The sequence below is a fragment of the Thalassophryne amazonica genome, chromosome 3 (assembly GCF_902500255.1).
Source record: "Thalassophryne amazonica chromosome 3, fThaAma1.1, whole genome shotgun sequence".
Lineage (NCBI taxonomy): Eukaryota > Metazoa > Chordata > Actinopteri > Batrachoidiformes > Batrachoididae > Thalassophryne > Thalassophryne amazonica.
The window spans coordinates 96,784,494-96,799,636 of record NC_047105.1 but is presented as its reverse complement, the minus strand read 5'-3'; the positions used below and the strand labels follow the sequence as shown (position 1 = coordinate 96,799,636).

The 15,143-nt window shown below is 40.6% G+C and overlaps 1 protein-coding gene across 3 annotated transcripts; it reads left to right on the top strand.

Moving 5' to 3' along the window:
* The first annotated feature begins 1,211 nt into the window (after positions 1 to 1,211).
* Positions 1,212 to 14,819, top strand: LOC117507308 (zinc finger protein 16-like). Of its 3 annotated transcripts, none has more exons than XM_034167152.1 (4): positions 1,212 to 1,422; positions 10,860 to 11,234; positions 11,452 to 12,308; positions 14,809 to 14,819. In XM_034167152.1, the coding sequence occupies exons 1-3, from the start codon at positions 1,251 to 1,253 to the stop codon at positions 12,291 to 12,293; spliced, it is 1,389 nt and encodes a 462-aa protein (XP_034023043.1). In that variant the 5' UTR covers positions 1,212 to 1,250; the 3' UTR covers positions 12,294 to 12,308; positions 14,809 to 14,819. The 3 variants fall into 3 exon arrangements, with proteins under 3 accessions (XP_034023043.1, XP_034023042.1, XP_034023044.1); XM_034167153.1 differs by lacking the exon at positions 14,809 to 14,819 and having other exon boundaries at positions 1,213 to 1,422; positions 10,860 to 11,015; positions 11,166 to 11,234; positions 11,452 to 12,334; XM_034167151.1 differs by lacking the exon at positions 14,809 to 14,819 and having other exon boundaries at positions 11,452 to 12,334.
* Positions 14,820 to 15,143: the final 324 nt, after the last annotated feature.

Here is a 15,143-nt window from a genome sequence, read left to right as displayed (position 1 = left end):
CCTAACATTTATTAGTAGGCCTATGCCCACTTCTGAATCGTGTTGCATCTGGGCGTAATTAATGAAAGAAGGTCATTTTTTTACACATATTAGACATTCCACAGGTTAATCATCTGTAACAGATCTGGGTCACAATTGAATTGTATGTATGCATTTACCCGATCAGCAATATGTTGCCAACAAGCCTGTCTTGCTTTATTGGCAGACGATGTGTTCGATTTCCCCCTTAACATTAATTTAAATTCCTCGTAGCTCCGCATAATAATCGTGCATTCTTCTTCTGTAAAGTAAGGTGACCACGCCATCATTAAAAAATGGTGACGTGTGCTGCAACCTGCCCCTTTTATGTGAACGCGCACAAACTCCAATTAGGTTAACACAGGTTCAACAGCGTCGTCGTACCGATTAACACCACTCGAGAACACCAGGTTTTGTCAACCCCGGTTCAAGAGGTTGACCCTGGGTTACATCTGAGTAAGTTAACCCCGCTTCGTAGTACAGGCCCCTGGTTCACCAGGTTAAGAATAGGACACACAGCACAGAATGGCGGTCTTCTCATAATAGGGAAGCATGATACAGGGATATGTCCATACTGATAGGCGGAAACAGTAAAGCATGTACTCCTGACATGTAGCCAATGCTGTGCAGAGAGAGAGGAATTTAAGAGGGTAACAAAGAACTCTGTTTCACTGAGCAACTTACTTAGTTTACCTGGGGGACAGTTCACAGCCAAAGCAGTTATAGATTTTCTGAAGAAAACTCAACTTGCAAGAAGACTTCAGTTTTGTTTAGTTTTTTTGACATCCCAAAGTGATCACACCTCAGTCCAGTAAATAGCGGTAATGCACTAAAATTGCAAGCTGCCATTAAACGTCGAAGAAGAGGAGGAGGACGAAGAAGAAGAAGAAGGGTCAAACACTGAACTGGGGTCAAATGAACAGCATTGAACCCTATACAAATACAAAGGCTATAAAAACATTATCAGTATGAAAACACTGTATGAACTGTACCTAATTTATCATTTTATTTTATTTATTTTTATTATTGTTACCCCCTGGCTGACGCCTTCTCTATAAGGAACTTTTTTATTTTTCTTGTATATCTCTTTCAATTTATAACGGTGATACTGTGACTTTTTGTGGTCTTGTGTTTTGTTCGTTTGTTTGTTATTGTATTTGTTGAAATAAAGTTTGTCCACATGGAGTTGCCGTACCACTTCCGCTTCAAATCGCCCAGCGCTGGAGTCAGTGATGGCGTCTCTTTGCGTTATAAACGACTTTATTTCTGATCGGCTGGCAGCGGTTGCAATTGAGATTTTTGCGGTGGTAGAAAAAACATTATTAGTGTATCAGGAAGAAATCAGGCGCTCTAAACAGGAGCTAGATCATCTGAAGATACTGCAGCTCTTTCAAAATCATGCAGGTACGTGCAAGTAACTCTTCACAAAAAATGACCAATTATTAGATATTCAGCATTTATTTGGGGGGTTATAGCTATATTCCAGGTGTGACGCGCAAGTCCCCAGACACTGCTTTAGACGCCGCATCGGCTCACGGCACTGACGAGCCGTGGGGCCGCCATCTTGGACCGGTCATCCGACCCGCTCCACTCAGTGATGTTTGGCAGCGCAGCACATTAATCCATCGTTTCTCTCTGAGCTGATTTTCACACGTTTTTTTTTTCTGCAAACGTCATACATGTGTAACGGAGGCCAGCAGGTGTCGCTGTGCAGATGTAGTTAGTTAACCTTATTTTAGCCTTCTGGTTAGAGAGTCCGACTCCCATGCCGGAGATCGTGAGTTCGCCTCCCGAGGGGAGCGAATGGGCGGAGTCATAACAATACAATGCAGCCGCTACACGTGTAGCTATGATACAGAACTAATGGTTCATCGAATTTTAATATTTATAGTGGTATTCATAGTAATAGAATATGGTATTTTGCAAACGCACACATTATACATATATACAGACACCACACAAATACATGATGGAGAAGCAGATAGTGGCAAAAAAGTGAACTATTTTAGTAATTTAAGGAGACAATATATGATTAGGCTATATATAAATGCAGACAAAATACATTATATTTCTATATAAAATGTAACAATAGATAGTTATATATCAGGAAATATATATATATAATATACATACACTCAAAAATAAACGCAACACTTTTGGTTTTGCTCCCATTTTGTATGAGATGAACTCAAAGATCTAAAACTTTTTCCACATACACAATATCACCATTTCCCTCAAATATTGTTCACAAACCAGTCTAAATCTGTGATAGTGAGCACTGGCCACTGTGAAAGGTGCAGTTTTGTTTTATTGGGGGGGATACCAGTCAGTATCTGGTGTGATCACCATTTGTCTCATGCAGTGCAACACATCTCCTTCGCATAGAGTTGATCAGGTTGTCAATTGTGGCCTGTTGAATGTTGGTCCACTCCTCTTCAATGGCTGTGCGAAGTTGCTGGATATTGGCAGGAACTGGTACACGCTGTCGTATATGCCGGTCCAGAGCATCCCAAACATGCTCAATGGGTGACATGTCCGGTGAGTATGCCGGCCATGCAAGAATTGGGACATTTTCAGCTTCCAAGAATTGTGTACAGATCCTTGCAACATGGGGCCGTGCATTATCCTGCTGCAACATGAGGTGATGTTCTTGGATGTATGGCACAACAATGGGCCTCAGGATCTCGTCACGGTATCTCTGTGCATTCAAAAGGCCATCAATAAAATGCACCTGTGTTCTTCGTCCATAACAGACGCCTGTCCATACCATAACCCCACCGCCACCATGGACCACTCGATCCACAACATTGACATCAGAAAACCGCTCACCCACACGACGCCACACACGCTGTCTGCCATCTGCCCTGAACAGTGTGAACCGGGATTCATCCGTGAAGAGAACACCTCTCCAACGTGCCAAACGCCAGCGAATGTGAGCATTTGCCCACTCAAGTCGAACTGGAGTCAGGTCGAGACCCCGATGAGGACGACGAGCATGCAGATGAGCTTCCCTGAGACGGTTTCTGACAGTTTGTGCAGAAATTCTTTGGTTATGCAAACCGATTGTTTCAGCAGCTGTCCGAGTGGCTGGTCTCAGACGATCTTGGAGGTGAACATGCTGGATGTGGAGATCCTGGGCTGGTGTGGTTACACGTGGTCTGCGGTTGTGAGGCTGGTTGGATGTACTGCCAAATTCTCTGAAACGCCTTTGGAGACAGCTTATGGTAGAGAAATGAACATTTAATACACGCGCAACAGCTCTGGTTGACATTCCTGCTGTCAGCATGCCAATTGCACGCTCCCTCACATCTTGCGACATCTGTGGCATTGTGCTGTGTGATAAAACGGCACCTTTCAGAGTGGCCTTTTATTATGGGCAGTCTAAGGCACACCTGTGCACTAATCATGGTGTCTAATCAGCATCTTGATATGGCACACCTGTGAGGTGGGATGGATTGTCTCAGCAAAGGAGAAGTGCTCACTATCACAGATTTAGACTGGTTTGTGAACAATATTTGAGGGAAATGGTGATATTGTGTATGTGGAAAAAGTTTTAGATCTTTGAGTTCATCTCATACAAAATGGGAGCAAAACCAAAAGTGTTGTATTTATATTTTTGGTGTGTGTGTGTGTGTGTGTGTATATATATATGTGTGTGTGTATATATATATATATATGTGTGTGTGTGTGTGTGTGTGTGTATGCAGTATCGATATGATCAACATTTCAGAAAGTGATAGAGTATCAATATTCACACACACACACATATATATATATATATATATATATATATATATATATATATATATATATATATATATATATATATATATATATAATATAAGATATACATCAGAGAGAAGCATAATGTATACAAATCCTATATAGAGTATCAATATCATTCTTATATATATGTATAAATAAAAATCATATGGAATATCAATATATCATAAAAATCTATATACATCTGTCTGTCTGTCCAGGATAAACTCCCAAACTACAATATGTAGCCCTAAAAACTATATGTATTCTGAATCCTCATGACATAGGGAACAAACTGGTACCATTTTTTTAAAAGTTGAACTGAAAATTACCCCCAAAATAGCCGGCTGTGGGTATGACCAGGCAGATTCAAATTTCCAGCCCTGTATATGTGTTGGCCATCTCTGTTTATTTAATCCCTTCCTTCAGCTACTTTATGTTCTCAACTGTTAAGCACCTGACTGTCCTGTACAACCCAGTTTGCCTTCCTGTCTGAATACATTCATTTTATGTTTGTAAAATTGCAATGTAAAAACTGAAATACACAACTACCTCAATTTTGTTTCATTCATATTTACATTTACTGTTACCTACCTTTTTGTGTGTAATTTTGTTATAAAGTTGATTGCAAAACAAAGTCTGCATGAAGGACTTCAAATGTGTTTGTCTTTTAACTGAGTATTTCCACTTATTTTGGGGAGTCCACCTCTTATAGTTCGGCTGGACAAATTTTAGTCCATTAACTATTATATTTATAAGACATCAGCATTACAAAAACAAATGCTGGGCAATTGTTTTGATTAAAATGATTGGCATTTGGCTTATGTCTAAAACAGGTTAATCTGGGCAGCGCCGGGTACCCCAGCTAGTAATATATAAATCATATATAGAATCAGTATACTTCATATCAGGTCAGAGAGAGAATTAGAGTTCAAAGGCTATACAAAGCAGAGAGAATAAAATGGAATGCAAGTTGTCAGTTAACACAAGAACATGTATTGTACATTGTATACATTGTCCATAGAAAGTTATTTCATGTGTATTTTTGATAAAACAGTAATCACAAAAGTCTAACCAAGTCTAATTAGCCCCCCCCCCCCAAAAAAAAAAAAAAAAAATTGGTCCGTCCTGCTGTCACTGCGCATGTGTCTGAGACTGACTTGGAGTCTGACTCTCTGCACCCTCAACGCGATCAACGAGAATCATGTGATTATTAACCATCAGATGGCAAAGTAAAGCCTCTTAAATTATTCTACGGTCAGTTTTAAGCAGAAACGAGTCAATAATCGGTGACTTGCTACTGATGGCCCAAAATGACGTAGGCGCAGCAGCACATCTGTGCTGCTGTGCGCTCTGATTGGTCCCCTGTCTTTTATGATGAAATAATGCTGAATTTATGTGGAAATGATTGTTGTACAAAAGCTTCAGATGTCTGTTGCTGAGACAGATGATGACGAGAGTGCAATATTAAGCAGAAATGAGGCGATAATCGGTGAATCGCTACTGATCCTCAGGAATGACACTGCTGTGGTCCGAAATGACGCATGCACAGTGAAGGCAGGGTGGACCGATTTTTAGAGGGCACCGTTCGGTCGGTGACACTGGGAGACTGAGAGAAGCAAAATTTCAGTTCTGAATATGTCTGTGTATGCATTGCAGAATTGACAACTAAAGTTGACTTGATTGTGTTTTACTGCTACAATTTCACCTGGCCTGGGTGAGATTTATTATTATAATATTTATTTTTGACGGTGGTTATCCATACGTACGTATTTGTATAGTGAAATTCTATTCGTACGTAGCGTTGCGCTCATTGGTCGGTATAGATTACGTGATCAAGAGGCCATGCACTTGGACATGTATTTACTATTTATACCTACAATGAACAAAAATATAAAAGCAACACTTTTGTTTTTGCTCCCATTTTTAATGAACTGAACTCAAAGTTCTAAAGCATTTTCTGTTTACACAAAAGAGCTATTTCTCTCAAATATTGTTCACAAATCTGTCTAAATCTGTGTTAGTGAGCACTTCTCCTTTGTCGAGATAATCCATTCCACCTCACAGGTGTGGCACATCAAGATGCTGATTAGACAGTATACAGCTCTACAACTTCCTGATTGTTGCACAGGTGTGCCTTAGGCTGGCCTCAATGAAAGGCCACTCTGAAATTTTAAGTTTTAAGACATCTGTGGCACAATGCCACAGATGTGACAAGTTTTGAGGGAGCGTGCAGTCGGCATGCTGACTGCAGGAATGTCCACCAGAACTGTTGAATGTTAATTCTTCTACCATAAGCCGTCTCCAAAGGTATTTCAGAGAATTGGCAGTACATTCAACCGGCCTTACATCCACAGACCACGTGTAACCACACAAGCCCAGGACCTCCACATGCAGCATGTTCACCTCCAAGATCATCTGAGACCACCCACCCAGACAGCTGCTGCAACACTCAGTTTCAGAACCAACTTTTGTGTATATAGAAAATGTCTAACATCTTTGAGTTGAGCTCATGAAAAATGGGAGCATAAACAAGTGTTGCATTTATATTGCTGTTCAGTGACGATTCCTAAACTATGTTAACCACAACCACTAATCCTGACCCCTAACCATAAGAAGGCTGCACTACATATGAATAGAATTTGGAATTATTAATACGCCTACATATGAATAGCCACTTTTTTCTTATCTTTATTATTTATTTATTTATTTATTTTTTAATTCCCAAATCTGACCGCTGGAAGTGTTTCCAGTGTCAGGAAGAGATTCTAGACCAGTCTCCACTGCCTAGCAACTTTGCAAATTATTTTAGCTTAAATGTAGTGGTGTGCGATACTGCAAGATTTCCTGTTGAGTCGATACCAAGTAAATATAGGCCCAGTATCATAGATACTGGGCCTATATTGGCAAAGCTTCTGGGGAAAACCTGGTCTTGTTAGGAGAGATGGCATCCATCCCACTTTGGATGGAGCAGTTCTCATTTCTAGAAATCTGGCCAATTTTCTTAAATCCTCCAAACCGTGACTATCCAGGGTTGGGACCAGGAAGCAGAGTTGTAGTCTTACACACCTCTCTGCAGCTTCTCTCCCCCTGCCATCCCCTCATTACCCCATCCCCGTAGAGACGGTGCCTGCTCCCAGACTACCAATAACCAGCAAAAATCTATTTAAGCATAAAAATTCAAAAAGAAAAAATAATATAGCACCTTCAACTGCACCACAGACTAAAACAGTTAAATGTGGTCTATTAAACATTAGGTCTCTCTCTTCTAAGTCCCTGTTGGTAAATGATATAATAATTGATCAACATATTGATTTATTCTGCCTAACAGAAACCTGGTTACAGCAGGATGAATATGTTAGTTTAAATGAGTCAACACCCCCGAGTCACACTAACTGTCAGAATGCTCGTAGCACGGGCCGGGGCGGAGGATTAGCAGCAATCTTCCATTCCAGCTTATTAATTAATCAAAAACCCAGACAGAGCTTTAATTCATTTGAAAGCTTGTCTCTTAGTCTTGTCCATCCAAATTGGAAGTCCCAAAAACCAGTTTTATTTGTTATTATCTATCGTCCACCTGGTCGTTACTGTGAGTTTCTCTGTGAATTTTCAGACCTTTTGTCTGACTTAGTGCTTAGCTCAGATAAGATAATTATAGTGGGCGATTTTAACATCCACACAGATGCTGAGAATGACAGCCTCAACATTGCATTTAATCTATTATTAGACTCTATTGGCTTTGCTCAAAATGTAAATGAGTCCACCCACCACTTTAATCATATCTTAGATCTTGTTCTGACTTATGGTATGGAAATAGAAGACTTGACAGTATTCCCTGAAAACTCCCTTCTGTCTGATCATTTCTTAATAACATTTACATTTACTCTGATGGACTACCCAGCAGTGGGGAATAAGTTTCATTACACTAGAAGTCTTTCAGAAAGCGCTGTAACTAGGTTTAAGGATATGATTCCTTCTTTATGTTCTCTAATGCCATATACCAACACAGTGCAGAGTAGCTACCTAAACTCTGTAAGGGAGATAGAGTATCTCGTCAATAGTTTTACATCCTCATTGAAGACAACTTTGGATGCTGTAGCTCCTCTGAAAAAGAGAGCTTTAAATCAGAAGTGTCTGACTCCGTGGTATAACTCACAAACTCGTAGCTTAAAGCAGATAACCCGTAAGTTGGAGAGGAAATGGCGTCTCACTAATTTAGAAGATCTTCACTTAGCCTGGAAAAAGAGTCTGTTGCTCTATAAAAAAGCCCTCCGTAAAGCTAGGACATCTTTCTACTCATCACTAATTGAAGAAAATAAGAACAACCCCAGGTTTCTTTTCAGCACTGTAGCCAGGCTGACAAAGAGTCAGAGCTCTATTGAGCTGAGTATTCCATTAACTTTAACTAGTAATGACTTCATGACTTTCTTTGCTAACAAAATTTTAACTATTAGAGAAAAAATTACTCATAACCATCCCAAAGACGTATCGTTATCTTTGGCTGCTTTCAGTGATGCCGGTATTTGGTTAGACTCTTTCTCTCCGATTGTTCTGTCTGAGTTATTTTCATTAGTTACTTCATCCAAACCATCAACATGTTTATTAGACCCCATTCCTACCAGGCTGCTCAAGGAAGCCCTACCATTATTTAATGCTTCGATCTTAAATATGATCAATCTATCTTTGTTAGTTGGCTATGTACCACAGGCTTTTAAGGTGGCAGTAATTAAACCATTACTTAAAAAGCCATCACTTGACCCAGCTATCTTAGCTAATTATAGGCCAATCTCCAACCTTCCTTTTCTCTCAAAAATTCTTGAAAGGGTAGTTGTAAAACAGCTAACTGATCATCTGCAGAGGAATGGTCTATTTGAAGAGTTTCAGTCAGGTTTTAGAATTCATCATAGTACAGAAACAGCATTAGTGAAGGTTACAAATGATCTTCTTATGGCCTCGGACAGTGGACTCATCTCTGTGCTTGTTCTGTTAGACCTCAGTGCTGCTTTTGATACTGTTGACCATAAAATTTTATTACAGAGATTAGAGCATGCCATAGGTATTAAAGGCACTGCGCTGCGGTGGTTTGAATCATATTTGTCTAATAGATTACAATTTGTTCATGTAAATGGGGAATCTTCTTCACAGACTAAATTTAATTATGGAGTTCCACAAGGTTCTGTGCTAGGACCAATTTTATTCACTTTATACATGCTTCCCTTAGGCAGTATTATTAGACGGTATTGCTTAAATTTTCATTGTTACGCAGATGATACCCAGCTTTATCTATCCATGAAGCCAGAGGACACACACCAATTAGCTAAACTGCAGGATTGTCTTACAGACATAAAGACATGGATGACCTCTAATTTCCTGCTTTTAAACTCAGATAAAACTGAAGTTATTGTACTTGGCCCCACAAATCTTAGAAACATGGTGTCTAACCAGATCCTTACTCTGGATGGCATTACCCTGACCTCTAGTAATACTGTGAGAAATCTTGGAGTCATTTTTGATCAGGATATGTCATTCAAAGCGCATATTAAACAAATATGTAGGACTGCTTTTTTGCATTTAAGCAATATCTCTAAAATCAGAAAGGTCTTGTCTCAGAGTGATGCTGAAAAAACTAATTCATGCATTTATTTCCTCTAGGCTGGACTATTGTAATTCATTATTATCAGGTTGTCCTAAAAGTTCCCTAAAAAGCCTTCAGTTAATTCAAAATGCTGCAGCTAGAGTACTGACGGGGACTAGAAGGAGAGAGCATATCTCACCCATATTGGCCTCTCTTCATTGGCTTCCTGTTAATTCTAGAATAGAATTTCAAATTCTTCTTCTTACTTATAAGGTTTTGAATAATCAGGTCCCATCTTATCTTAGGGACCTCGTAGTACCATATCACCCCAATAGAGCGCTTCGCTCTCAGACTGCAGGCTTACTTGTAGTTCCTAGGGTTTGTAAGAGTAGAATGGGAGGCAGAGCCTTCAGCTTTCAGGCTCCTCTCCTGTGGAACCAGCTCCCAATTCAGATCAGGGAGACAGACACCCTCTCTACTTTTAAGATTAGGCTTAAAACTTTCCTTTTTGCTAAAGCTTATAGTTAGGGCTGGACCAGGTGACCCTGAACCATCCCTTAGTTATGCTGCTATAGACGTAGACTGCTGGGGGGTTCCCATGATGCACTGTTTGTTTCTCTTTTTGCTCTGTATGCACCACTCTGCATTTAATCATTAGTGATCGATCTCTGCTCCCCTCCACAGCATGTCTTTTTCCTGGTTCTCTCCCTCAGCCCCAACCAGTCCCAGCAGAAGACTGCCCCTTCCTGAGCCTGGTTCTGCTGGAGGTTTCTTCCTGTTAAAAGGGAGTTTTTCCTTCCCACTGTAGCCAAGTGCTTGCTCACAGGGGGTCGTTTTGACCGTTGGGGTTTTACATAATTATTGTATGGCCTTGCCTTACAATATAAAGCGCCTTGGGGCAACTGTTTGTTGTGATTTGGCGCTATATAAAAAAATTGATTGATTGATTGATTGATTGATACTGATACTTTTTAATAATTAAGATGGATGCATCATCAAATTGTCAAATCTGAATTAATTTTCATGACCTTTTAAGTGTTTTGTGATCTGTCCCCACCCCCATCCAGAGTTTACAATATGGCTCAACAGTAATACAGTTTTCCTGGAGATTAACATGTTACACAGGCAGTGCACAAACAGGTGCCACCCATATAAATCAGAAATAATCCAGATTTGGTCACAGCTGGATTTAAAACCATTGTTACCCAAGGCCAAATTATGGCCATCGTGTATTGCAACTTTGCATCCATCCATCCGTCTGTCTGTGTTCATCATAAGTCCAGTCCTATTATTGCCAGGATCTTCAAATTCACAGGGAACATTCTTGGGACACAGACCTTTTACAAGTTCAAGATTGGTAACCTTGACCTATTCTAAGGGGTCAAAAGGTCGCATTATTTCAACACACTATTTCATTGATTACATGCTCATATGGCTGAGGGTGCTTTAGCATTGCGTTACATATTTTTAATATTTATATTCTTTCTGTCCACCTTCCCTTCAGAAACCCATCAGGCCAGTCTTCCTCCTTGCTGTATTGAGACTTCTCCGCCCTCCTGTGAGATCCAGGAGCAGCAACAGACCAATCATATTAAAGAAAAGCATGAAGAGGGAGCTGATCAGCGAGAGATGCTCCGCGAGGTGAAGTTTGAAAGCAATGGTAACACACTGTTACAAAACATAAATGGCAGTGAGGATTCCCATCTGCCCTTGCGTGACACCATAACTATTGCTGAGTACAGTCCCATCCCTGCAGCAGTGGACATCAAATCTGAACCCGGTAATGATGAACGTGCCACTTCTCCATCAAGCAGAGAGGTGAAGATCTCCTGTGATGTTAAACCTGATTGTTCTGGATTACAGCAAGAAGCCCTGAAAGGTGAGGAGAGTCTTAAGGCTGAAATCCACCCTGACTTTAATTAATACACTGGTGATGCGTTCTAATGGGGTTTGCACTGGTCTTTAACTACAAATGTGTATTTTGATGTAAAGTCATAGAATGTGTGGGTTTTTACTCTTTAGTCATTTTGGTCAACAAGATGAAAATGATAAAACAGATTTTGAGGTATGCTTTCATGCTTTTTATTAACATGTAGATCCTCTTGAGGCGGACAGACCCAGTGATCAGATGTGCGCTGATCCAGATTGGCACCCCTGTCAGGACGACAACGCTCCAGGTCCCGAATCAGTTAAAGAAGAAAAAGTGACGCTGACTGGTCCTGTGGAAGAGATTACGTGTGATGGCAAACACTCTTTCCATTCAAACACGATGGCTTATGATGAGCCTCCAAGTTCAGACCAAAGCCAAGACGTTAATCAAAGGCACGGAAGAGTTTACACAACAGAGGAACAGAGTAAAGAAGGATTGGAACCGTCTGGCCTGACAAGAGACTCTGTGCACTTCTACTCAGTGGCTTCGGCGTGTGTACCTCCATCTGAATATAGGGAGAATACAGGAAAATGCTTTATAGCTCTCTCACTGAAAGAACTCAGGCTGAGGAACAGACAAAAATCCATCACGCGCTGTCTAGCAAGAAGTGGGACACCAGCTAAAGAAGGCGCAAGCAGTGCGTTCAATCAAAGACGACACATGTGTTCGATCTGTGGAAAGTGTTTCAGAGACTCCAGCCACTTGAGGGATCATGTGAGAATCCATACAGGAGAGAAACCATTCCAGTGTCAGAAATGTGGCAAGAGCTTCAGGCAGCGTGGGACTTTGAATTTGCACACGAGAATCCACACAGGAGAACGGCCCCATGAGTGCAGCGACTGTGGCCGCCGCTTCTTCAGAAAATGTGACATGGATTCGCACAAAGTGACACATACTAGGGAAAAACCCCACGTGTGTGTCACATGTGGGAAAAGCTTTCAAAGAAAACACAGCTTAAACGTCCATGTAAGGACTCATGTAGTTGATCGTACGGATGGTCAACTATGAGCGTGTTAAGTATTAGTCACAAGTAATTGGAGAAACTAAAACTTAGAATTAATGTTGATACAAATTCTCGCTTTCACGGCTAGTTTTCTTTGGAAAAGACGGGATGGATACGTGAACATTTTCACGTCCCTGAATATCAGTGTGTTTCCTGGTTCAAAATGAGGCTGAGGTGGTAGCCCCCCACAGGACCTGGGGTTGGGGAGGGTCATCTTGTTTATGCCTTGTACACATAGACATTTATAGTCTTAGACTTGCAGATTATTTAAAGTAGAAGAAAATATGTGAGAAATGGTCAGAAAACTTTGTTTCAAAATTTATACCTTGTTTAATAAAGGAAAGTTGCACATTCTGTCTATTTGATCTATCTAATCTGTAATCAATATATGGATTACTTGCTGGAGAAGCCAAAATAAATTATTTTTAATCACAATATTATAATATTGTGCTCCAAATGATTTGACCAGTAGAGATGTCAGTGAGCTGCTGTGGGGACAACGCACAGAGAAGGCAGCGGCGTTGGTATGACACAAATATCAAGGTTTAGACGACACATGGTTTAATCTAACACTACACTGTATGTTTTGCTTTGATCAGCTTTTTATTTTCTCAACAAACGCATTACGTCATGGCTAGCTGTCCGTTTGACTCCACCGTCTGTGCTAGCGAGGACATATGAAGCACTGCTTCACAGCACTAAATGTATGATTCAAGCATTGTTTGAAGAAGATAAGTGGTGTGTATTCTTGTTTGGAGATGTGTATAGATTTTGGTGATAATCTGGACATGCTGTATGTATGGAGAGATTCCATGTGCTAGGACACGACGGGTATGTAAAATCTGATTTATTTTCATATTTGTTTGTCTTTTTTAATATATAAATAGGACAATTGAATCCTGTACCACGATCATACACACAAGAACATGTACTGTTCCATAGAGGGGAAATATGTAGCAGTTGAACTGACAAATGTTTGTCTTTGGGCTGCGCCTTTTTTCTGTACAGGATTGCAGATCTGTAGTGGAGAAACCAAAGCTTTTTGAACCACTGAATCAATATGAAACAGTTGTGTTGCAATGGTTCAGTGTTTTGAAGCATTTGATACAATTAAATATGGCGACATCTGCTGGCCAATCTTCAACATAGCACTTGCAGGGAACAAAGGGCAAGATGTCATGAAACAGTAACACTTGTGTATATTTAATAAAGGTTCTATGTGCATCTTGAAATTTTTCACTATATTTTTGTTTAAAGACAATCATATACTTGTAATGTGACTGTTTCATAAATTACTGTATGTAATAGATATAAATTGAGAAATGCTTGCACAACTACGGACTGTTATGAAATTGTACAAAATGATGGGATGGGATTTCAGGGCTTGTGTTTTTATTTAAACACAAGGTCATTTCAGTGGCGTTAGGCTTGAGTCTGTTCCTCTTCTTTGATACTTCCTGTCCAGTTTTAGAGAAGACCCTCTCATGGCATAGACGGTGGCATATGAAGGTAGATTTTGTTGAGCTTGTAAAGAGTTGGATAAACAACTGCCTCCATCCTCCCTATCTCTGCTTTCCTCACACTATCACTTTCTATTATTCTCACACTCACATTGCACTTAAAAGTATGAACATGAAAAGTATGAGCATGTACAGCACTCAATACGTAGTTGGGGCTCCTTTTGCCTGAATTACTGCAGCAATGCGGCGTGGCATGGAGTCAATCAGTCTGTGGCACTGCTATTTGGTATAAGAGCCCAGGTTGCTATGGGGTTAAGGTCAGGTGAGTTTGCTGGCCAATTAAGAACAGGGATACCATGGTCCTTAAACCAGGTACTGGTACGTAGCTTTGGCACTGTGTGCAGGTGCCAAGTCCTGTTGGAAATTGAAATCTGCATCTCCATAAAGTTGGTCAGCAGCAGGAAGCATGAAGTGCTCTACAACTTCCTGGTAGATGGCTGCATTGACCTTAGACCTCAGAAAACACAGTGGACCAACACCAGCAGATGACTTGGCACCCCAAACCATCACTGACTGTGGAAACTTTACACTGGACCTCAAGTAACGTGGATTCTGTGCCTCTCCTCTCTTCCTCCAGACTCTGGGACCTTGATTTCCAAAGGAAATGCAAAATATACTTTCATCACAGAACATAACTTTGTACCACAGTAGCAGTCCAGTCTTTTTTGTCTTTAGCCCAAGCAAGACGTCAAGTCAGCAGTTTTCCCCATGATTATGGCAAGCCAAGAGTGCCACAAATACGCCACTTTCAGACACGTTTCACCAAAAATACGCTGTAAAAAATGCAGTTTTGTCAGTTATTACGCTTTTTACTCTAATTAAAGACAACGCCATTGTCAAAAAATGCAGTTTTTCACGACGCAATAGAGCCCTTAACAAAACACTAAAATACGCCGTTCAGATGGCCACAACGCGTGTATGGCAAGCTAACGGTGCCACAATTACTCCACTTTCAGACACATTTCGCCAAAACTGTCATCAGCATCAAAATGCAAATTAGCATTTGACACATAAAAGCCCAAAAAGTTTATATTATTAATAAATAAAATGGGACCCAAAACAGAACCCTGCAGCACCCTCTTGTGAACAGTAACAAATTCAGAACACAGACCACAGGACCACTCCTACTTGATGGTCCTGGTGATGATGATCCACAGGTAGCAGAAGGACTCCACAATGGAAACTGGAAAGTCACACAGGGCTGGGTTCTTTCTGAACTCAACAACCATCTCCACTGACTTGATGGTGTTGAGCTCCAGGTTATTCTGTTTGCACCAGGTGATCGATCTCCGTCTGTAGGCAGACTTGTCCCTGTCTTTTACTTGTTCACTCACA